We start from the raw sequence: 25,030 nt of genomic DNA, 5'->3' as shown, positions 1-25,030 counted from the left end.
CCTGTGATACCCGGTGACACCTCCCTGTCAGCTGGGATTGGCTCCAGCCCCTCGTGACCCTCAAAAGGAAAGACCGATAGTGGATGGATGGATAGATATTATGCTCACTCCACAATCCTAATACACACATGATTTTAAAGATTTGTATTGTCTTCTCAGTTAAATGTATCCCCAAATTATCTAATGTAATAAATAATGTCCATAAAAGGTTTTGACATGAAGCTGCAGTGTCAGTGAAAATTGAGCTTTAATATAAAAAGATGTTCTCTGAAAATAAGAATGACAAATGAAAGAGGTGTTTCAGTGTTTCAGTATTTTGAGAATATCCTCTTGAGATTGTCAGTGTTTCAGGAGCAGAATTAACATGTTTTATGTATAAAAGAAATATGGCACCATTATCTTTTCCTGTTCTACTTAAGTCAGACAGGATGAACAAGGATCGTCTCTGATCCCATTTAAGATTTCCTTTCCCATACGCAGGCTGGGAGTTGAAAACCAGACCTGTCATGCTCCGGACTGTATTTTGTGAGGTTTCATAAAATCAGTATTATTTTCAGTTTGGGACGTGGGCTATGAAGAAAGCTGCAGATCTCTTAGTCTGACATTCTCGCTGTTCTTCACAGTCACAATGTTGGAGTCATAAACCTATCATTAGTCATCAGTAATCCCCAGGTCTCTCTTTAAACTGGCTGCACTGCAGTCTATCCTGGAGGCATTACGCTGCCCATAACTACCCTTGGCTTTTGGGCTATGTCAGAAATTATGACCTCAATAAAGTCGACTTTGCAACATTTGCATGCATAAGCATCGGATAGAAAAAGACTGTCTGGCTCTGGTTTAGGGCTCCCCTGGGCCGTGCATTGGCAGGCGCTGGATGTCCTCATGACTTGACAGTGTGTCAAAGTGACTCGAAAAATGCTTAAAGAATAAGTCCAGCTGGCCACTTCTGAAAAGCCACTTGTCATTTACCCTCTTAATGTAAAATAACCGCATAACACGTAATGTATCCCTGAGATTCCTACAGCGGAGCTTTTGCATTCATGACTCTCTAAAGTTCCTGCTCCGATCCCAGATGAATGTAGGTCAGAATGTACCAGTTAGCTGGTAGAATAACGTCTCCAGGTATAACCCCCCCCCCCGGAAAATAACCAGCAAATACAACGTAGATGAAACTCAAACTGACCCAAATCGCCTGCATGCTCCACTAAGTCAGTTTACATTTTAAGATACAGTATCATCTCTGTTTTTCCTTTCGTGGCAGACGTCAAACCGCATCACAGCCCGTCGTAAAGAAGAGGTGATGATGTGTTGTTTTCGGGCTTCTGGCTCTGTTTATTTCTTGGCGATGGCGCAGAAAAACAAACAGGGCCGCACTGTAACTTAATTCTCATGATAAATCCTTCAGCAGGATAAGTGTAGCTGAATGGGGCTGGTGTTTATCCAGTAGTGGCTCTCATCGTGAGACTGTTGATAAATGTCACAGTCTCAAAACAAGGAATGCTGGTTCTGTATGATCTCCAAGAATTGTTGTTTATGGCCCCCTGTTGGATAACAAGGAAATGGAGACCGCTCTGATATTTAATTCTTATTGTATTTGCAGATCTATATTAATTACTTATTAACACGAAAATCCCATCGGAGGGACTGGGATTATTATTCATAATAAAGGATTTCAGTGTCACAGGATTAAATCAACAGTAATACAATTATATTGATCTCACGATATTAAAATAATCCTCTTTACATATGTGAATCTAAGTTACTGTGACAGAAATCTACAGTTACATAAAAGCTTAAGTGAAAATACAACATATTCAATTATTCTGTCAATTCACTTAATGGCGATAGGTTCTGAAATCACTGTGAAAAGGCCACAGTGGGTTCAAAAACTGTCTGTGCCTGAAATGCCAGAAATTAAATCACCCAAAAAACCACGAAGCTAAAGAGCTAATAACTCAGTGACCCAGGGTGTGTGAGTTTACACCATGACGGCCAAACGTGAAGCCAAAGCATCGCGATCACCACCTGGTGGCTGCCTGCAGTATCGGTCTTAAATCCTGCCACCTCCTAGTTAGTGGATGGGACATGAGCCAAAATAAAAAGTCTAAATACAGGTCAAATACATTGATGCTCGCTCAACTGTTCGTGTTTTCTGATAGGTTCGATTTAAATTAGATATATGAAGCTGTAAAACATGGGGTGAAACATGATGATTGACAGCTGAGACTGAGTCACGATAGGTCGAGCGCGTGCGTCAGCGGGGACCTCGCAACCGCAGCCCCCCCACCCCCCCTGCTGTGCAGACTCCGGCTCAAAATGCTCAAGATGGCGGCGTTCGTATCCGGGATATATCTGAACAGTGGAGACGTGTTGTCCATCTGCTTTATAGCAGGAATTTATACCTGATCATATTTAATTTTCCTTTTAAAATAGTCTAGTTTCTGTGAGTGATTTAGTTTTAAACTATGTTGGTTTTACCTTATTGCATACAAGGTGTTTTAAATAAAATAAATTCAGGTCGAGATTCTTTACTTGTTTTCATTAAAGGAGAAAAACTTTCTCTAGTACAGTGTCCTTGGGTCTCTGAAGAGGCGCTTTAAAAATTCAAGTTATTATTATTATTGACCTGCTGAAATCTAAATAGGATGAAACTCATTTCAAGTCACTGAAAGAGGCTGATGATTATTTAAAGGCTGCTGTGTTTGTTTTAAGATGATCTATGACTTCACTGGATGTTCTGCTTGTGTTATATTTAGTCTGAAGCCCAATAGACAAAGAACAACTCACTAAACTTGACATTAAGTGTGTATGTGCACCTCTGTGGTTTATTAGTGATACTCAACTCGAAGTCCAGCGCAGGTTTTTCATCTCTCAGTGAGAATCGGAGGGGTGGGGCCTCTTGTGCCCGCTGGCAGTTTCTGGGCTTTGGATGCAAATATCACGGCTCTGACTCCACTTGCGTTAGTTGGATGCAGCTCGACGCACAAAGTGGATTTTAAAAAGCGCAACTCGCCGCAAACACGTGAAAAAACGTCACTCTGACTCATTTCATCGGGACATAACCAATATATTTTTATGTTCAAAATCTTTTTATTTGGAATTATTTAATCACTTGCAGATTTCTTCTTGTGCATCATCTCCACAGTGTGACAGGGAGCTGCCTCGACACTGGGACATGAGAGAGAAATGAAATCACACGTCTTGTTAAATGATGACACACAGAAGTTGCACGGGGGGGATCCTGTAGGAGGAGTTTTTTTTTTCTGACCAAACGACTATCGGATTTTTCCCTTATAAAAAAGGAAATTGAATCGCGACCGTTCAATGAGCAACTTCCCACTGAGGTCTCGATGCACAGGTGGGTTCGTTTTTTATTTGTTCATTCATTGATTTGACATTGTTTGATTTTAGATAAACTCATTCACTGGTTTGGTTATTTGGTCCGGAGCAATTCTCGTGAATCAATATTTAAACTTTGCTGTAAGGATCTAAGGAGTCTAAGTTTGTTTATTCTGCATTAATAATCAAAAATCTTTATTCTAATACAGTGGTATATTATTATTATTATTATTACTTATGTATGTCTGGGATGAAAAACATTTTATTTTGCAATTAATTCAAACTTTCAAAAAACTGAAACTTTAAACTTTTTCCATTCACATTTTCCCAGAATTTTCATTATTTAACCAAATCATTACACTGACAAAAAATAATTCTCACACGAAATTTTGCCATTAGAGGTTTTCTTTCACATTACATTTTACAGCATCTATCCATAAACACATGCACGCACACTATAGCTCCTCTTCATCCTCTGGAGATGCAGCTTCAAGGTGAAGTGCACGCAGGGAAAGTGACAGCAGATGGAGACAGGTGGAGATCTGCACTTGATTTTTTCTTTATGCATTGCAAACATCTGTAATCCAGCATTGTGAGCTCCACAGACTCCGAGGATCTCCGGATCAGCCCTCTGACTGCCGGAGCTGTGCAGGCTTCACTGCTACATGACACAGATTCTGGTGGTGGTTGGAGCGATGCTGATCTCTGCTCAGTGGGTTTCAGCTGCTGCAGATTCACTCCCTCTTTAAGCAGAGGAAGTGATTACTAAAATGAGTGAGGCCTCTGTGGCGGCTGGTGCTGCCTCTCCCCACTCTGAAGTGCACGGACCACTAGCACATTTAGACTAATAGGTGGTGAGAGCTGGGGTGCAGACATACGGATGATGACGACTCTATTTCTCTGACAATAGCTTCACTCAAGAGCCTATTTAACTATTTTCCGTTTTCTTTTCTTCTTCCTCTCTTTGTTTTTCATTGTGGTCCAGATTGGCCATAGCACCAACAAAGCTTATGGTTTGGCCGTACAAACATGGGTTGTACATAACAAAATAAGCCGAGCATGAATGTCTTCTATAACTGAGTGAGATCACCCATAGATTTTTAATTCCCATTGCTGTGTTCCCGCCACACATTGAGCAGCCACATTTTTCAGGAGCACAATGTGCTCATTTAAAAGCCCAGATTTAAGTTACAAAGTTATCCCGGTGTCCAATTCCCTTAAGAATACTATTTTTTATAATGTGTGGAAAAAGATGTTATGACTTATGAACTCATCATGCCTCTCTCTGTGACTCAGACTTGTTGCACATTACAAACGCGGCTGTTATTCTTCCTTTCATAACCTGCTCAGTGAGCTTGCGTGTGACTGTGGCATTTTGGCACAAGTTACGCACGGAGATGATCTTCGTTCGGCTCTTAAAAGAATCCCTCAGGTTTAGTCACGGGGAGAAAGTTCATCGGCAGGTTGCATGACTGTGACTCGGAGCTCAGAGTTCTGGCACCTTCTCCAGTTCGATAGATTCCCAGTGTGGGAGCTCCCTTTCACCGCCTGAATAATTGATAGATCAAACTTAGGACTTACAAAGGAGGCAATTTAATCTCCTGACTATTTCATGAGCGCGGTTTGGTTTCATCGGGCTCGGGCTGAATGTGGCCGGCGGTGAGGAAAGGCCCCCCGGTTCAACGCTGGACTTTTTAAAACATACAGGTGTCCCAGTTGCATGATGGGATGAGTGTTCATTATGTGACATGTTTACAAAAGGTTCTAGCAAAGCAGACGAGTGAGGAGATCAATTTCCTCAGTTGACTCTTATCTCCATGTGTGACGGCAGATATGGATGGGCCGAGGTGGGCTTTTGGCAGGTTGCACAGTCATGGGAGTGCTGGGTTATGAAAGAGTCTCTGGCACCGATCCTGAGAGCTGGAAAGTGTTGTGTTCTGACTGATCCAGGAACTCAGCGCGTCCCGTTAGTCATCGGGCTCTCTCAAGTTACATACAGGTGCTGCCGACGACTGGCCGCGCCACTCGTTTGGCTCGTTCCTGTAAATATGACTTTAGCCGAGAGGTGTCACTGACATTGTGAGTCATTAAAGCGCTAAGAAGTAAATAAGGTCGGGAAGAGTCTGACGTCGGTTTCCCAGCGAGGAGAGGTCAGAGGAACTCCCCTTTGTTAAACACAAATTAAGAGTGGAGAACAATGTTATTGAATTGCTATTATACAAATATTATCTTTTTTTCTCCATGTGAGTCTTGACAAATCCCACATGGTTGGTGTGCATGTATGTGGGTTTGTGTCATTTCCCTGACTCATCCCACAACAACAGGCTGTGACAGATGCCCTCGTTTATCACTGGTTCTGCTAAACTTAATTTAGCTCATTTTCTAAGAACAAGACATTGGTGTCAATTTCCATCCTCAACAACAATGTAACCCATGACAGTGTGCGTAGTTATTGTCAGGAATACAAATCTATCCAGATTTTTATTACCCATTTGTTTAACTTTGATATAACAGAAGAAACCATGGTGTTTCTGGCACCGGGCTTAGTGTAACTCTGATATTATTTTGTTCCAATTGATTTATTTATGAACAAAGAATACAATGTTGCCTGCTGGAATGTTTAGACGCACCACATTGCATTGTCCCTAGTGTGATTCAGAGCCACAACAACTCAACAACCAAATATGGTCCTATTTTTCTTTATTGAGCTGTGAGGGAGGACCTCCCATTGCTCTGATCCTAACATGTTCTGTGGATCCTCTTCACACCAGAGCTGTAAATACAGGCGGCGTATGACACTATCTGAAAGAGATCTCAGCACCAAATACGACAAGAGCCTTTAAGCCGACAGCACCGCTACGTTCAAAGGATAAACACGCTCAATTTATCCAAGTACAAATAGAGCTACAAATGTCACCGCCCAAAAATATTTGTGTTCGTTTTTCCAGATTCCTTGATCCATGACTGATGATTTGAATAAGCCAGTCATGAGTTTATAGCTCATCGAATTATCGAGGTCTTTGATGTCGAAGAGGCGAATTATGTGTCACTCTTAAATGACTGCTGCTTCGGCCAAACAATGTGACCTGGTTGCACTTTAATGGAGAATGTTAAAACACCAACAATTTTTAAAGCACGTTGAGGTTATTCTATAAAAATCATATTAAAAGGTTCAGTGTGTAAGATTTAGGTGAAAGGGATCTACTGGCAGAAATTGAATATAAAATAATCCTAGTGATGTTAACACTAGTGTGTTTCGTCTAATTGTATGAATTGTTGTTTTCTTTAACCTAGAATGGGCCCCTCTATATTTAAATACTATATATTTACATCAGGAGCAGGTCCTCTCTATGTAGGCCGCCATGTTTTTTGCAGAAGCCCAGACTGGACAAACTAAATGTTGTTTTTATGACAACTGAAGGCTGCAGTTTCTGCCAAACTAAAACGGGGCCAGCAGCATTTCCAAACGTTTCCATTTTATCAGCTCTAAAGCTCCGGAGTAGTGTGGACGCCAGATGTATCCGCAGCAGAGTTGATGCATTCTATAATGAAAACATAATAACTTGTATGTCGACTGTGTCGTTGTCCAAAAGTGACAAAATTAACTCTAGCTAGCTGCTTGCCGTTGGTTTCCTGTCTATGCTAAGCTAAGCTTACAGGCCGCTCACTGTAACTTAATGGTTATCGTACAGACACTAGCACTACTACCGAGTGTTTGAGCCCTGAAGTCGGAAAGTTTTCAAATGCTGTTATTTTTTCTTATTCCTCTTTAAAATGCTGTTTTGAAATCACAATCTATGAGTCTGGATGGAGCCCAAGGCTGAATTACTAACTGGGCAAAGTGGGCGGCTACCCAGGGGCCACAGGCATCCACAGGCCCCGAAAAACCCCTCTCTATTAGATTTTTGTCTGCAAACAGTGATTTGATTAATCTGTTCATTTGTTAGAGACATTTGCAGTAATATAATAGTGTTTAAGCAGAATAACATGACTGATAACTACGACCGATCCATTTCATGGTCCCAGACTTGTGACAAAATCTAGAAACAAATTAGTTTTTAGGTTTTATCATTCAAACCCAGAAAAGGTTGCATAATGTAGCAGGAGAATTGTAATACTTAAGAAGCATTGATCATCTAATACTTTCTGCTAGATTTAGTGTTTGGTGCCATGTAGACTGTGGATCAGTTTGGACCCAGTGACAGAGGTATTGATCTTCTTGTCTAAAGTCTCAGCAAGATAGTAAACAGGCATATCACCAAAAAGATTTATAACTATTTCTTTAATGTTGGTTTATCTGTGCGTGTTAAAATAATTTTCCTAAACCTGTTTCCCATCTTTCTGTCTTTTCTTCTCAGCAGGTCCTGGTGCAAGCAGATGTGTTGTCACTCATAATCAAGATCCCGCATCCATCTTTCTTCCATCTGCAAGTTTTCACTTTATTGCATCCTTACATCATCTCTGAGTGAGACGTGCTCTCGTGAACTCAAGCTCTTTACTGACAGCGAGCACTCCGCAAACAGCAGGTTTCCTGCTTCCCTGCCAGTCCACCCCGAGGTTCATGGGTTGAACCAGCAGGATTTCCACACTCTCCTCTCCTCCGTTCTCTCCTCCTCTTCATGCTCTTGACAGCCCCTGAAGTGCCCCCCCTCCGTCCTGCAGCCCCGCTCTGTCGGCTCCCATCGTCAGCACTACCACCAGTGTGATGGTTTGTTGTGCCTCGGGCTTGTTTGGAGCATCACCCTCCACGACACAGACTTGCAGACGCAGCAGCCACTAGAGTGAAAGATACAGAGAGCCAGAGGCGTGGAGGGGGGGATAGGGAGAGACAGACAGAGCGAGCAGAACCACAGTAGAGAGGAGGGATCATCTGTCCCAGCAGCAGAGGGATCCACCTGTCCCACAGACGAAGGGGGCCCCCCCACCTGATCCATCTGGTTGCAGGGGGGGACCCTGCGTGGCCGGGAAGGCAACAGAGACTATGCAGCTGGGACTGGTGGCGCTGGCAATGGTGTTCCTCAGCTCCATGGGTCACAGCGACGCTCTCAAGCTCTCCAAGGCGAGAAGGCAGAGACGGGGTGAGTCCTCTCTTTCTCAGTTTGTTTTCCTCTCTCTTTTTTTCCTCTCCCTCTTCTTCAGCACTGCTGCCTTTCGTTACTGCGGTCTGAGTCACAGTGGTGGGTTTCTTGTAAACATTTAACAACCAAAGCAAAGATAACATTTTGTTTATTTTCTCATCATTCTTTTTTGTTTTTCCTGGGCGGGCCGGTCTTTAGTGTTTCTGCTGAATGGCTCATCTTTCTTCCTCTTTTTGAGATTATGCTTCTCTCAGTTTATGTAAAACTTTTATGGGTATTAGGATTGTTTATAGAAGGGGTTTCGAGGTATTTGCCCTCAAAGCCATCGTTCTTTGTGTGTCTGGCTCTGTGGGCACATAATGGAAGGAGTACCTGACAGTTCTAAGCTCTCAATTGGACCGTGCCGCTGATGTTGTTGTAAGCATTTTTCTGACCTCACGCAACCAAAGATGGTGCTGAGGCCGACACACAGCACCTCCAGGCCTCGGAGCCTCGGAGCCTCCGTGCTGGACTTACTGTCAGATTTGAAATAATTCCTCCTTTCCCATACCCACACGAGGAGCTTTCAGCCAATGCCAAGCTCACCCCAATTTCTGTGAACCAGGATTCATATAATACCGTGGCTGGCCACAAAAACACATGTGGCGTGATTAAAATCACACACACTTGGAAGGAAGAACTGTTGTTTGTGTAATTTTACAGCTCACTGTACATACTCCTATATGTGCGTAATGACCATAAATGCTGTCGGATTTTGTCATGTGCCACGCTAATGAGGACAGAAGGATTTGGGTCACTCACCATATACATGATTACCCTCTGCAGCGTCAGTAATTGGAGGCCCTCCCCCTCCGAGTACAGAAGAGATTTGCAGTGTACATGTGTCTTTTATAGCTTTTACGTCTTAAATGACGTCAGACTGAGCGTCTTATCCGACCAGCCCCCCCTTTGGCAAGCAGATAGTTGACAAGAGTGGGACTTGTTTTCTGTTATTCTTCTCCGAATGGATTAAGTGTTATGCAGAGATCAAACTGAATCCATCAGAGCGACGAGTAGCACATATTGCTCCTCACGCTCCAGACAGCACAAACAATCTTTTTCTTTTTCTTTTTTTTGTCCAACACGTGTCGCAAACAGTTTATGACACCACATTCTCAGACTCGTACGCTCCCCTCTGCTGTGGTTGAGTCTCACTGCCCAGGTCCCATTATTACTTTTATTATTATCTGTAATCTGTTCACGAGAGAAGCCTTTTAACATCTTTTACCATCCGACTTATCTGTGGGAGGCAGCGCGGCAGATGGACGGCTGTGTGAGGCTGTGTATTTTCTTGCCGTGAAGGTATTGGATTAATCTCCGAAACCTGGGATTGCAAAGAGATGAGGTATGAATACATCTCCAGGGCAGTTTTAGATCCAGGCCAGGGGATACTTTCTGGTTTGTTCTACTCAAATACAATATTCATCTCCCGGGCATGTCTGTAACTATTCATTCCTAAAATCAATCCTGGCCGACCCCAGTCCTGCATGATGCGAGTTGCCTGATTTCGACTGGTTCTTGGTTGTTGACTGTCAGCGACGATTGCCCGGGTTTCTCCAAATGAAAATCTGTGAGGGATCTCCAGCAGGCAGTTTGAAATAAACAGTGAGCTGCGGTTCAAAGAAAGATGTTTGGCCCGGCCCCCGGTTAGATTAAGCTGCAAGCATTAAGACCGGCTTTTTGGAGTGATAAAGTGTTGGCAGTTTTATGACTGGATCTGTGGATACGCCAGAATATATAACAGTTCCCTAATGTTGGACAGAATTTGACAAAGGCCTTTTATTATTTTCTCATTAAAAAAATCCTACCCGGCAAGAAACAGTTTTTAGTAAACCATGTTGTTCGGTTGTTTACCTCAAGCTGCCCGTTTATGGGTGGTTTTTCTGTCTTTATTCAAGAGCATGGTTTTCAGCTTTAGAGCAAGACTTTCACGTTCAGATTTTGTTCTCTCACTCAAAACCCTGCGCTTACACTCAAATATACCCTGCTTGCGATTTCCTGTTCTTCAGCTCTTCACACATTTTTTCTACTGTGCTTGGATATTTTTTGCAACAAGTCAAATTCACCAAAAAAATGCCAGGTTTAGTTGGAGGGTAGGGAAACTGTTCAAGCAACCAAATATCGGACTGCAAGCACACAGTTTGAGCACAAGCAGAGCAAAACCACCTGTTTCCCATACCTGTTCCTTTCTTTCTGTTTCCACAGTTAGCACTGAGGGGCCGCCATCTTGCCCCAAAGGCTGTGACCGATGCTCGGAGTACAATGGCTGCATCAAGTGTAAGCCCAAGCTCTTCATCTTCCTGGAGCGCAACGACATTCGTCAGATAGGAGTGTGCCTCGCCTCCTGCCCCGTGGGATACTTCGGGATGAGGAACCCAGAAGGCAACAACAGATGCACCCGTGAGTTTTTTGTTGTTGTTGTAGACTCTCGACCCTGGGACACCCCCAAGTGTCAGTGTTACATGAACATGATGTGAATTGTAAATACACATCTGGAATCTTTAATCTCAGTTGGTGGAAACAGCGCAGTCTCCCTTTATGTCCAGTAGGGTTATTTTGAGATGTTCTGTTAGTTTCTCGTCTTGTGTATCTTTCTGTTTTATGTTTAATGGACCTACCATATTAATGCAGAAAGGGATCTTTATGTAATCAATTCATTATTCTCTATTCTGAATAAATTGTTATTACCTTATTACTGAACGCTCACTAACAGGACGCATCTGGCCACTAATAAGCCATAAGTGACCACTTGATGAAATCCTTCTGTTGTTACCACTTATCCTTCTGTAAAGATGCTAAATTCAGAAAATGTGTTGCACAGAAGGAATGTCAGTACATTTTTCTGTAAGTGAACAATCTTCTTTATGGTTATAGGCAGGTTTGGCTGACTCGTGGCACTCACCAAGCTTACATACTTTGGTCCTGCACTTTAAGCCGAGGAGTGCCAGCACCTCAGCCTGTTACGTGTGGGCAGAAATAGGACTGCAATAAAATCCCAACAAAAACATTTCTAATGTGATGTTGATTTGTCAGTTTTCTGGGAGGATGCCTGTATCTTTTTGGCCCCTCCTGTGCACGGTTCAGCCCAGGCCACAATCCAATTGTGATTCTTTCGCTTTACACTTATTTTTTCAGTGATGCTTCCAGTGTGTCATATACAGAGTCTCTGAAAGTTGAGGGGATGAATTACATCTAATAAGTCTTTGCACAGTTAAATGTTTATAAAATTATATTTCCTTCAATTAAATTAATGCTGACTGCTTCCACCATCATTATTACATCATGTTGATGACATTCAGTTACGCTCATTACTTTAAGACAGTGATATCGGTCAACAACACACATCTTCTTTTGTTTGACTTCTGATTCCTTTGCCTCCCAATATCTGTCAGATGTGATAAATTAAGTTTTAACACAACTCAAACATACTCTACACACATTTACACAACCTCAAATCATATAAAACCCAAGAGCTGTTATTTGTTGTCTATTAGTCACATTATGATGACAATTCTGTATATCGTTTGTTTGAGACCTGTGTTTATTTTTTAAGGTTGCATCTTTTTCAAAATTACCAGATAATTTGCAACACATTAAATCACTTGTTTTTTAGTGCAGTGTTTTTTTTTCCATGCCCTGATTTGTTTTTCGCAGAAAGGGCTGAACTTCTCTGAGGCCCTCAGCGGCTAACCTGGGTTATTATCCAATCATCCGACTTTATACATATCATCCCTCAGTGTCTTGTTAGTAACATTTGTCTCACATTATAGGTCTGCAAACGTCAGCACTGTCAAATTTAGCTGTCAAGGGCTTAAAAATAGTAATTGGGAGCAGAAGGGAAGGACTTAAAGATCCCAAAGAGGGATTTGGGTGTTGGATCATTTCTGACCTTGGATTCAGACCAGCTGCAGTAGAGTAGAAATTCTCGACTTTAACACACGTGACACAGTGAGTTTGGTTCGGAATTAACCCCCCATATAAAAATATAGACGCATTCAAATTTAACGATCTTCCTCCCTGTTTTGTTCCGATCACGGTTCATTCAGATGGAATGGATGACGCGAATGAGGAAATGCCTTTCATGACGAGACCAAAGCTTTTGGGAGTCTTTTAAGAAGTCTGCTTTTTATCCTCCTGTGTTTGTAATTATCCAAAATTTAAAGAAGCTCTTTGTTTGACTGGCGCATCAGAGGTTTGTAATGAGTCTGAGGTGTGGATCAACCCACTCTGGAGAAGCCCAGTGGAGCAAAACTCTCCTGGCTGCACTGTTCAAACCCACGTTCCAAAAAAACAAGGCCTGTGGTGCATGTGTTTTTAAGGGAACGGCGTTGCTCCCCACGAAATAGACCCTGTGTTGTTTAATCACCAATTAATCCCTCAGAGGGAATAAAATTCAAGTTCCTTTCTCTGGAGAATGATTTCCTCTTTTTGAGCCAGAATACAATGAATACTCCATCAAAATGGTGATTTATGTGTATGTACCCACGACTTCTGTAGAAGAAACAAGCCAATGACATAAACTGGACAACATCAGATTTCCCCAGAATAGAAATGACTTGTGAGTGATTTCATTGGATCCTCTGTTTTTGTCTTTCAGAATGTAAAATAGACAACTGTGAAGCGTGTTTCAATCGAAATTTTTGCACAAAATGTAAGGAGGGCTTGTATTCGCACAGCGGCCGATGCTACGTCAGCTGCCCTCCAGATCAGCTCACCGCCAACGAGACCATGGAGTGTGTCGGTGAGTAACCTCGAAGCTCCCAGCTTCAAAACACAAACACAGCATCTATGAAATCTACCTGTCGTTATATTTAAAAAGCACTTATCTCTTCATCTGAGAGGCCGGGGTGCGTTCGGTTCTTTGGCCTGGAAAAAAAAGGGAGGAGAACCCTCTGAGAAAAATAACAGAATGTCTTGGTCTTTCCTCCGTGTGGTTTTGTTTCTGTTGAAAATAAGTCAGAAACGACATCATTAACAGTGAAAGCCGGAGCTCCCCAGCCGTCTTGGCTCAGACCTGCAGCTCTGGGCCGACTTTTTGGCTTCGCTTGCTTTAACCTGACCCTGCTTGTCCACAGAGAGTTTAAATCATGACCTTAAAAAACTGGCTATTGTCTGGAAGCACACTTAAGTCATATGTTTTTGATCATTTTCAGGTTCATGGCAACCCCTTCAATCTGCCCATCTCAAGTCAAAAACATAAGATTGCTTTCAGATTTGCAAATTACCTAAACTCATTATCCTGTGCTAAAACTACTGAGCTGTAAAGGAGCAGGCGGGAAGGCTGCAGAACAAATGTGAGATGCTGGAGCTGTAAACCATTCACCCTCTGCATCCCTTGTTCTTCCCCCAGGTCAGCGTGCTTCAGCGTGCAAACTGGGCGAGTGGAGCCAGTGGGGTTCCTGCATGAAGAAGAACAAAACATGTGGATTTAAGAAAGGCTCGCAGTCTCGGGTCCGCTCGCCGCTTCTGCAGGTCGCCGGCTCGGACACCTCACCGCCCTCAGAAGCCTGCGCTCCGCAGACAGAAAAAAAGAAGTGCGTTGTGAGCAAGACGCCCTGTGCAAGAGGTAAACACAAATATAAACACGGCACAAAAAAAAAACAGGGCACAATGATGTGTAAATGATGGCCACTACAAATTCAAAACTCAAAATAACAAAGTTATAATCAGATTACAGATAAAGACGCAGTAAAATCCAGTTACTTCATGAAATGTCTCCTCCAGTTAATGTGATGACTGATGGAACCGTTACTCAACATCTGAAAGCCTGAATTCCCGCCAGTGTGTTTGTGACCCACGGCGTGTTGATTGGGTTTGGTTTGGCTGAGCTCGCAGAAGGATACAGAACCTCTTGACTTCTCAGCATGTAAACAATAAACCCGAATCTTCGAGCCAAGCAGATGAAGGGCATTACACACTGAAGAGCTGGAGCCGGATCAGAGCCGGGGAGAGCTATTTGTTCTAAGGACCGCTGAAGCGTGAGGTTTACACGGCCATGACATGTTTGCTTGGGCTCTTATCACCCACACAGCAGCTTGCTCTCCAGCAGGTTAACAGTCATTCTCACCAGTCGATGGCCATTATCGGCTTTCATAGCAGATTATCAGCTGCTGATTAGGCTAATAAATGAAAGATCTGGCCAGGTGGTCAAACGTTTATATTATAAAATGCTTTTTTGGGGGGCAAAGAAATTATGAATCGACTGCCAGCGATGCTTAGATGACAAATCTTAAAAAATAAGAACTGCTCTGTTTCATTATTTCAAATTATAGGAATTGTTTTCATGAGCTGAGAGGGATTCACTCTTGGGAGTCATTTTTTTTCCAAAACGCCACCAGACGCTAATCTGTTTTGCATAATGCACCAATTTTGACCAAAGTTGGAAACACTTATTTACAGAGACTTAGGGGACTGCCAAGCGGCGGGATTTAAAGCCTTTATTGGTTGGGGACACGCTTAGGGGATTTTGGGAACAGCAGCGACATTGTGTAACAATATTTGCTCAGTCTTGGCATCAGTGCAGATGTTGCAACATGTCACAGATGATATGCTTGGATATTTGTGTGTAAACACGGAGGAGGCTCGCATATTCCGACACCATCCTCTCGTCTTGGAGAATTCCTCCGGGGGCTCCGAGTCTCAGAAACAGAACATGATCTGACGTTGTACCATATAGATCAGTGATGTCTGCAGGGAAGGAAGCTGGCCTGCTTTGTAATTGCTCAGCGAGAAGCGGACTCCTCATTAGACGGGTTGTGACGGAACAATTCAATAAATGAGAAGAAAATTTGACACCTGTATCCTGGAAGAATTAAGTTAAATATTATATACTGCCCTCTAAAAACTCCTCTGGGAACCGCCAAATATCTCGGAGCGAAGCTTTCACTGGACGAGTGATGAGTCATAGATTTGCTGACGTCAAGGAGGATTTCAGTCCTGATTTTCCTTCTTGTAAATACAGGGCCGGCCAAAGGCATAGGCCAGTCAACTGCCTAGGGGGCCCCCTTCTGGTGGGCGCTGATTGCCCTTAAAAATAATAATAAGATAAATAGAATACAATAATTAATACAAAATATTTATGTGTATTTACACCAGCTCCACAGTCCGATATTCTGTGTACGTTTTAGCCACAAGCTCCGTGTTACTGTCTGCAGCCAGGTGATGCATTTAAGGAACTTCTGTAACTCAGAAAACTATCGAAAATTCGAACATTTTCTAAGGCAGAGTCGTGGATTGATTAAAGCACGTTGGTCGTGCACTCATCACAAAAGCCTGACTGCTCCTCACATCTGTTTTCTCCCACAATTATTCAAATGTCTCCACCAGTTCACTGCTTTCACTGAATGTAGTGTTTATGTCATTTTGGATTAATTATAGCCGTAACAACCAAAGCACTATCTTCAAGCATAGCCATTGGATTTCATATAATTATGACTATGGGTAGAGTGAGAGTAATTATTTGTACCAATAAAGTAATAAAAGGCTGATTTGGTCATTTAGGATCGACACCATTTCTTTTTTGCCATCGGTCTGACAGAAGTTGTGTGTCTGTGTGTGCATTACAATAAAAAAATGACAGGAGCATATTGGCGGCACCGAGGTGGTGTGGTTCCCCAAATTCAAATTCTGCTTAGGGCCCAAAACAGGCTTGGGCCGGCTCTGGCTAAATACATACTTTAGAAAATGGAATGCATATTTCTGCCAAAGTGCCCCTTCCTCTCTGAGGTAATTCATGGGTGATGGTACCATGACCCGGTAATGTGGGTAAACACTGAGAGCAACTGTGGACTCGTGTGGGAGTTGGCCGGTGAGCTATATAAAACACGGGACAGACCCTGTACAACATTAGTGATTTAGTGGTCTGCAGATCTCACGCTTTGTGTTGATTTGGCTGCAGATTCTTTTCCCCTTTTCCCTGAAGCTCCGAAACAGGGTCTCACGCAAAAAACGGATTTTGGGGATGTGTTATTGCATCTGTCAGGGACAATTGTTTAGCTTGGATGGAGCGGAGGTGCAATCAGAGCTGTCATAAACTGATGGAGTCCCCCTCCCTTGGCTCGGTTAGTAATTTGTTAGAGTAATTAAGTCCTTACACAGTAAGCACGGCAGCTCAGATGCTGCAGAGTGTGTGCGAGGACCCTTCACTTCACTCAGCCTCCACTTATCTTCCCCTCAATGATTTAAATTGAAATTATTGCCACTCAATATTAAGTGCTTGTTTGAATAGAGGCCATTAAAAAAGTTTAGAAATGTGTTTATTGTTTCAGGACGACACAAATGAGGAACACGCTGGACGTAAAACCGGGACTATTTGAGCCAAAAACACCAAATTAGTTAGCGTGAGGGACGTTTTTATGATTTTTTGTGCTAATGGTTTTCCAAAAGGACGAGTTATTGTTGTTTGTGCACTACTGTGTGCGAGTGAGCCTTTTGTTTCTAAGTTGCGAGGGAAGCAACTGTGACTCTGCATGGACCTGCGGTGAGCGAATGTTTCTGTGTCAGGTCTGTACACATTCAACTGCATCAAATCACCAGATAATGATTTTCAGTGGCTGTGCGGAAAGATTTTGAGAAAACAACGCAACTTGGGGCTTTTTGGGGCTTTTTTTTCCTCATTTGCGTTTAAGCCAGGGAAACCATAACTGTTTGTATGACGAGTTTGAAAATGCTTTTTCAGGGAAATAAACGCAGACCTTAAGTTATTGCTCCACGGCAGTAGACAAACACGGTGGCGCCATAAGCCGCGCTGTTGTCGACTGCGCAGTGAACACTGTCCAGCCCTTGGCACGTGTTCACTCGGTTTCTAGGATGTGCAGAGTTTCTCGGCACACAAGTTCATAACAAACATCCCCCAGCGTAACTGTACTCCCACAAATATACAAAACATAATACTTCTGAGTGCTGCCTAAACAATAGCCATCTGAGACTAGACACATGTCCGCTTCCACTTTGTGACAGCTCTTTATGTCCTTATGGGCCATTAGTGGGCCCTTGACAATGTTTGACTCATTATGCCAGAAGTGATTTCAAGGTGATTTATGTGACAGAAATTAATGTAATTTGACGGAGGTAAGTGCTCTCAGCGTCTATACATGAGCTCCTCTGCAGCTCTTACCCTCTCCTGGATGGGTCGTGTGCAGACGTTAACCACGCCATGATGGATGCTTGTATTTAAAAGGGATACTACACTCTTAGCATGAGTGACAGGTGTGAATTCTGCTGTGGGACAAAGGAGAAGCGTAGAGAAGGACGTGTTAACCAGCCAATCAAATCATGTTGATGCGGAGGCAGAGTTGGCTCACCTGGTTTTATCTGGATGTGGATTATTTTTCGTGTGCACGTCTCTTTAGCATTGTATTGATAGTTGGAATGGTGCTTTAGCTTGAAAGCTGGCTATGTTGTGTCCCAAGCATGAGGCCATGATGTCGTTATGACAACGTGCTGGTGCCAAGCGTCCCGCCATCAAGCGTTAACGCAACGTGAACTTGTGAGAGCAGATCCAGTCGACAGCTACGTGCTCATCTCTGTAAGATGCAGTGCTTTAAGCTAAATGCTAAATGTCAGGTATAAGATAATGTCCACCATTTTAATCTGGTGTGTCAGCATATTAACCTTTTTCTTTTTAAACGAGCACTAACCACAAAATCCAGCTGATGCGTTCTTTATTCGTCTCTCAATTTCAATTGTGACCTGATTGTTGCAACTGAGGAAAAGTTACGGGATCATAAATGTTATAACAGAGTAGGATGCACAACTTTCATGGCAGTTGATCTGACAATGGATGAGATATTCCAGAGTGATACAGCGACTGACCGATTTACATGGCAAAAACAAATTGCCTCCAAATGTTTAGATGTGTTATATTATCCAATGAAGGCCAACTGACTGATTGTTAAACATAGCAATTCACCAAACTCTGTGGGAAAATTAATTTGGGAGATTATCTCCATGTGATACATTTTTAGAGGTGTTCAGTTAAAAGTCAAGGACGACTTAAATATGATCCATAAAAACAAAAATCCAAGATATCTCTGCAAATAAAAGGGCTAGAGAGACAATCAGAAGCTCATTGATCAGAAAATAATTTTCGTCGTATGATAAGTGACTTTATTATGGTACAAAGAAGTCAGGATGTAGGATTATTGGACACGAATAGAAGCTTATAAAAAAGAATCCATCATCATATGGTATGAATGACATCATGACAGAAAATGATGTCATGTAGTTGTGCTTTAACTTTTGCAACCAGTAACCTCAGGCACGATCCACAGCTTATTTAGATTAACCAATCATTTATAATCATATGTAATTAATATGGTAGTACTGTGAAATGGCGTGAACACAATATAGCCTGATTGGGGTTTATACAGCACACGCATCACCCCTCTGATGCTTTTCATGTTTTATGCTGCTTTGCCAAGTGGAGGCTCTTCATCATACAACATCCGATGATGACAGACGACAGAGTAAAACCTATGAATCATGTTTTCTAATTTCAGAGGGGAAGAATAAAGGAGACCAACAAGACGATACGACTCGCAGAGAGAGGGAGAATACTCGTGGGCGAGGACGAGAAGGAAAAGATGGCAGAGCAGGAGGAGGAGGAGGAGGAGGAGGAGGAGGTGGAGGTGGAGGAGGAGGAGGAGGAGGAGGAGGAGGCGGCGGCGGCGGCGGCGGGAAGAGGAGAAAAGGCCAGAGCAGGACAACCACTGCTGCGAGCATCACAACCAGCTTTGTATCCTAATCGTCAGTGCGTGCTCGCTGGGGCGGAGAGAAAAGCAGAGACAGTGCCTCGCCCAGCTGTGACCGCCATCGACGAAGGGCAAAGTGAAGGAACGGATTAACGCTGCTACGTGTTGCAGGAGATGCAAAGAGAACAAGAGGGCTGCTGCAGCGCAAGAGGCTTTGCAGAGCTCTTTGAATAGATGAACTTGTCTGGAAGAGACTTGGTGACTTTCTGAGAGGGATCTCTGTTGAGGGGAGCAAAGCCCCGGTGAAGAGACTGTGGTTCGGCATCATGAACAGAACAATGTCACTGCAGCGTTAGAAGCTGGAAACCTGACAATGAATGAAGGGGCCTCCTCAGCTCCCTCAATTTCTCACAGTCCAATTTTAATCGCAACGTGTTCTTGATTTGTTTTCGTGTTGGTAAGAGGTGGCGGATGGATTTTCATAACAGCCGCTGTACAAGATGTTAAGACAGTGAATAGTTTTAAGTCAAAAAAAAAAAGGAAAGGCACTGGAAATTATTTGTGGTTGGTGAGGACAGGAGGTTCGAGGGAGTCTACTACAAAACAAGCCTAAGAGAGGACGTAGAGGAGGATCGTTCAAAAGTTGATGTATCGGAAAATAACTTCGCACAAAAAATGGGGAATTAAAAAAAACAAAAATATTTGCATGGTACAAGGTTGCATGAGTGTGCCATTGTGCAGGCAAGTAAGTGTGTGTGTGTGTGTGTGTGTGTGTGTGTGTGTGTGTGTGTGTGTGTGTGTCTACCTAAAGTCTGGTCGTTTGAGTACTTTGAATGCATTTCTGCACGGAATCAAGTTTCTTGTCGTTCATGTGTGTTTACGTCTGTGTGTGAACCTTGTTCTCACAGATCGAAGCAATAGGGTGTGCATAGCGAGAGGGAGACAATGTAAATGCACGGCGATATATCGAATATGCAGTAACGTACAAGCCACCGATTGTTTTATAAGCCATCAAATCATCCGCTGCTCAGTAATCATGTATGTTTGCAACAGGGTCGGAAGATTTTGCACAACTATAAGGTTTCCTACTGCTCAAGTTTCAGAACAATCAAAGCATTTTTTACACATTTATAATCCAAAAGCTTCATAAAATGCAGTTACAGAGATTTCTTTTCTTTTTATGTCTAGAATGTTTTTCCATGGGTCTGTTTGCTTTCCACTCGATAGTTTCAGGAGAAGTTACTTGCTACAGTTATTCATTCATACTACGGATCGTGATACTGAATATGTTCGGACGCAAAAGTTATTAGTATCATCATGTATAGCTTATTCTGTGAAAGCCTAAATAAAGTTCAGATGAAGCAGATGAAACATTATTCATACACTGATTTTGTTCAAGGAGGTTAAGTTGTCATCAGTGTTCGTTCCTCTTTGCTTGAGCAGGATCATAATTTACTTGAAATAGATGTGAAGGACAGTCAATCATGGTCAATTAAAGCTAACTAATTGTTTTCCACAGCAGGCATGCCTTTAAGGATTTAATCAAAACCTCTAAATATTCTGCCGGGAGTGTGAGGCCGTCTACTTCGGTAGTGACGGTTTGGTACGGCCCTCTCCAAGGCTAGGAGGCCATCTTGGGAGGTGGACGAGCTTAGATGGTGTCATGGTCCCGATCACTGGCCAAATGCTGGCGCCTGGGCAGGGGTCGTAAAAGCAGAGACAGAAATAAAAACTAATGGTGTGTCATAGCCAGAAGGGAGGGGGTATACCATGTCCTGGCCCCACAACAAAACAGCTGTTTCTCATTACCGAAGGGGAGGGCAGGGGGAATGGTAGAGTATGCACCGTAAATTACACATTCATCGCTCTTCCTGACCATAAATTCTTACCCTGGCTCCATTGGACGGAGCTCTCCCTCACCTCCCACTCCCTCTTTTTTTCACGTCTTCTTCCCCACGCCTGTGTTTTCCTAGAGAAACCAATGGTAAATCCTCGGGTATATGGGTGCCCGAGATGCCAAGATGCTCAACACTGGATGATTTCATGACTTTAGTTTGGCCTCAGGGCCGGGGCCCCAGGGAGAGCATCACATCAAGAGGGAACACCCATGTCCATGCCTGACTTAAACACACAATCCCTGGTCCAAGTGTAAACAAAAAGGGTACCACCACTAAACCGAAGCTCTGAGAGTGAACCTGACGTCACTGTCAGAATGACTCACTTCTCATCTGAGCCTCCCAGTCTTCATGCGGGAATAAAGCTGAATCAGGTGTCTTCATGGGAGCTGAAGGTCCAACGCTTATTGGAAAATAAATAATTTGAGGTGAGATAATCAAGTGTCAAGGTTGATTTTATTATCTACCAAGAGAAGGACTACAGGAAATGCTGCATAGAAAAGAAAGTCACAAAAACACAAAAAACAACCAGCAGCCATCATCCCATTTGTCACTATTAGCACTTCTAGGTTTGAGAATGCACTTCTGTTCCGTTGTGTACTGGTTGGTACTTTTAATGAGTAAAATGTGCTGTTGTGATGAAAAACACATTTAATAGAGTTTTTCTGAACAAAGTACACTTCAAAACATCAGCTGCAGTATTATTTCCAAGAAAACACTTCTAGAGGAAACCCCTCACACGTCATCGTACTGTTTCCATATTGAACAATTTCCTTTTAAACAGAAAACACTGGTATTGTCCTCAACAATGAGTTATTTAAAGTAGCAGGGGCATATTGATGTACGACTGATATAATGTTTAGTACTGTGAGGAACATTTTAGAGATTTGATTCAGCTCCATTGACGTGTATGAGGAAACTAGTGGATATGTCAAAATCTTAGTGAATACTCATACTCTTGTTTCTCTTCAGATTGAAGTCTCACACAGTACGAGTGTGAAACCACCATTAAATTGGAACAACATTTCCTTTGCCGTGTTTTTCCAACTTCCATTGCAACGCACAGCATCACTGACATAATTCTTAGAGACATCGCTCCAAGATATTCTGCCATCGTCTGGGTGAATAAGAGGTCTGGGGTAACATGAGGCCGCTGGAGCCTCCGACTGACTCACCAGCGACTGCCAGCGGCATCCACTGCCCCCTCTGCCCCCCCACTGGCCTCCAGCTCTTTAAAGTTCAACAGCCCCACTAATCCAGGATCATTTCCATTTCTAAAGCTTCACAACTCTTCATGGCTCGACATCTGAAAGGCTGAATCTGGAGATGGACAAAGAGAATGTGTCCTCTTCAATTCTGAAATATTCCAGGGAATTGTACATCAACGCTGACAGCACCGACGTGTTTGATCAGCAACAGATATCTGTGAAGGCCAAGCAGCTAAATCAAAATAACAGCTATTTCATATTATGAGGAAGCCAACACTCTTTGTCAAGGAAAAGACAAATCTACATCTGGCGATGGCCTAGTTAAAAGAATATAATTCACTTGAATGTAGAATCAAGGTTTACAGATCAGGAGGCCTTTTGGATTCTCTGGATGAATGATCTATGTAAGCGAGTGGAAAACCAGGGTCATGCATCAGCAGCAAACATTAGTGTCTATTAACTTTACCCGAATGTATCTTAGGTTAAGAAAAGACTTGGACAAGGAGGACAAGTTCAGATTAAGAGACACATGTAAAGTATTGAATTGACGTGTACTGCCCTCTTTTGGAGATTTTCAGTATCACAATGAAGGAAAGCTATAATCGACGTTACATGTTTAAAATATGATCCGATAAGATTAGAAAGGTTTAAGATAAAAAAATCAGACTTGTATTGGAAATGACAAATGAGGAGAAAGTATTTCACATAATTTAGTATTGCACATGATATTAATACGATACTGTATATTTGAATAATGTAAGTGATATTGTACATGAAATGATAAATTAAGGAAATGGAATGAATGAAGACTGAATCAAGAGAAAAAGAGCAAAAAAGTGAACATTTAAATTTTGTAATCATCAAACAGTTTGTTACATGATTATTTACATGCACTAATTTATGCCTGTGACAATAGGTCCAACCTTTTTGTAGAAGAAACCAGGAAATGATGTCAAACCAGCCTCATTACAATCACATTGTTAAAGCTATGCATAGCACAAAGAATATAATATAAGTATAGAAATATAATTTAACAGAATTGAATCAAAACAATCTTTTTTTTTTCTTTGTGTCTTTGGATCTGACCTGTTGAGACTTTTAAAGAAGCAGAGTTGTCTCAGTGTTGTTTGGACTGAGGACTGAGGACAAGTGGTGTGGACAGACAACGATGAGACAGATTTCATGTGAAGAATATAAAATATTTTGCACGTTATGATGAGCTTACTGTATAGTGTGTAAAATTGCAATGACAACAACTTACCACAAGAGGGGGCCATTAACATGTTTTGTGAATTGGTCAGGGTTTAATATGTGGAAAGAAATTATAAAGTCCCTCATAACGTCTCTGGCATCATCATCTGAGACTGAGACTCGGTTTGCTGCATTATTCATGAAATCATAGTTAGGGTCATGGGCAATTTGAGAATCAAAACAAGTACTAAATAGTTTCTTTTCTTTTCCAGCGACTTGTCAAAAGAGTTTGGAAAGTTTTTGGACGAGGAAAAAGAAACCGCAGAATCAAAGAGCAAAGAAAAGAGAGAAACACAAGAGAGGAATCAATGACTTCAATCTATCACAATCTTTGTTGTTTGCATGACTGTGTTGAAGAAGTGTCACATTTAAGGACGAGTCATTTCAATCATGTGACCTTTAGGATAAATCTCAGTTTATATATTTTGCAAAGAATCTTTTATTTTATTTCCTCTTTCTTTTCAGGACATCAGGCAGAAATAGACACAAACAAAACTCAGTCACAAGAAGCTGTTATGACGACTTGTTTGTTCCATCGCTCAGACACAATTAGCTTCTCCTGACGTCCTTCCTGAACGTCTGACAAGTGACTTTTATTATCTGGCCATAAACTTGTGTCACAACAGCTCAAGTCTGGACGAAGAAGGAAAGACCACACATGAGATTTCACTAAAAAATAAGTTTAAGGAACTGAATCTAATTAAAACCAAAACCAAACACTGTGGAAGCCATAGGTGAGAGGGAGACTGGCAGAAGGTCTCCAGGTTTTATAAAGTACGACCAACTCCACCCACCAAGTTCCAACAGGATGAGGCCTTACATTTCCCCTTTTTCAAAACTAAAACGATCTCTGTCCACACAAGTGTCTCCGGTTCTGTTTTCATGAAAAGTAAGAGAAACGGTGTCAGCGACGCTTGTATTTGATTATCTTGCGTTCTACAATGGCACCCGCTGTTGGTGTCGGTTGTTTTCTTTTCCGGAAGAGGGTTGTGATAAGAGCCTGATGAATCGGTGAAGGCCACGTCAAGATGGAAAAGACCCAGTTGTGACGTCATCTTCTCCTAACATTTCCCTTTCTGCCCATCCAGACTAAAACGCAGCCCCAGAGTGACTAAATCTAACCAAATCTCCAGACTAGTGCGGATGTATCCTGAGAGAAGACCATCATACTTGGGTCAACACATTTCCTCTACAGCTCCTTGGTGCAAAACAATTTTGTGTCAAGCAGACGTTTGAAATGTATGAAAACAGTCGACATTATGACGTTAATACAGAAAGATATTAAATGATTTAATCTCGGGATAAACATGTATCACACAGCATTTATAGCTTTGATGAAACGGCCTCTTGAAGTCTCATTCATCAGCTGTTTGAATAAAGTCTTCCATGATCTCTAGATATGAAGGATTTATGTTCTCACATTTCTCTCTCATTCCTTCACACCAGTTCTTTTTTAACCTGAGACATGAATCAGATCCCTCCTTCACCTTCCTCGCCCCCCACCATCACTAAATCTTTTAGATGTTTTG

At 42.3% G+C, this 25,030-nt stretch overlaps 2 protein-coding genes across 2 annotated transcripts in view; one reads left to right on the top strand and one right to left on the bottom strand.

Moving 5' to 3' along the window:
- The window catches only part of LOC117777400 (hemicentin-1-like), a 1,765,934-nt gene that overhangs the window by 328,252 nt on the left and 1,412,652 nt on the right, over positions 1–25,030 (bottom strand). The gene's annotated exons all lie outside the window — the stretch shown is intronic.
- On the top strand, positions 7,869–19,773 carry rspo1 (R-spondin 1). Its single transcript, XM_034612238.1, has 5 exons — positions 7,869–8,417; positions 10,662–10,856; positions 13,054–13,197; positions 13,807–14,022; positions 18,956–19,773. Exons 1-5 carry the CDS (start codon positions 8,321–8,323, stop codon positions 19,198–19,200), a joined length of 897 nt encoding a protein of 298 aa, XP_034468129.1. The 5' UTR covers positions 7,869–8,320; the 3' UTR covers positions 19,201–19,773.

This window comes from Hippoglossus hippoglossus, chromosome 16 (genome assembly GCF_009819705.1).
Source record: "Hippoglossus hippoglossus isolate fHipHip1 chromosome 16, fHipHip1.pri, whole genome shotgun sequence".
NCBI classification, from domain to species: domain Eukaryota; kingdom Metazoa; phylum Chordata; class Actinopteri; order Pleuronectiformes; family Pleuronectidae; genus Hippoglossus; species Hippoglossus hippoglossus.
The sequence above is the reverse complement of the archived record's forward strand: the minus strand, read 5'-3'. Positions and strand labels throughout refer to the sequence as shown.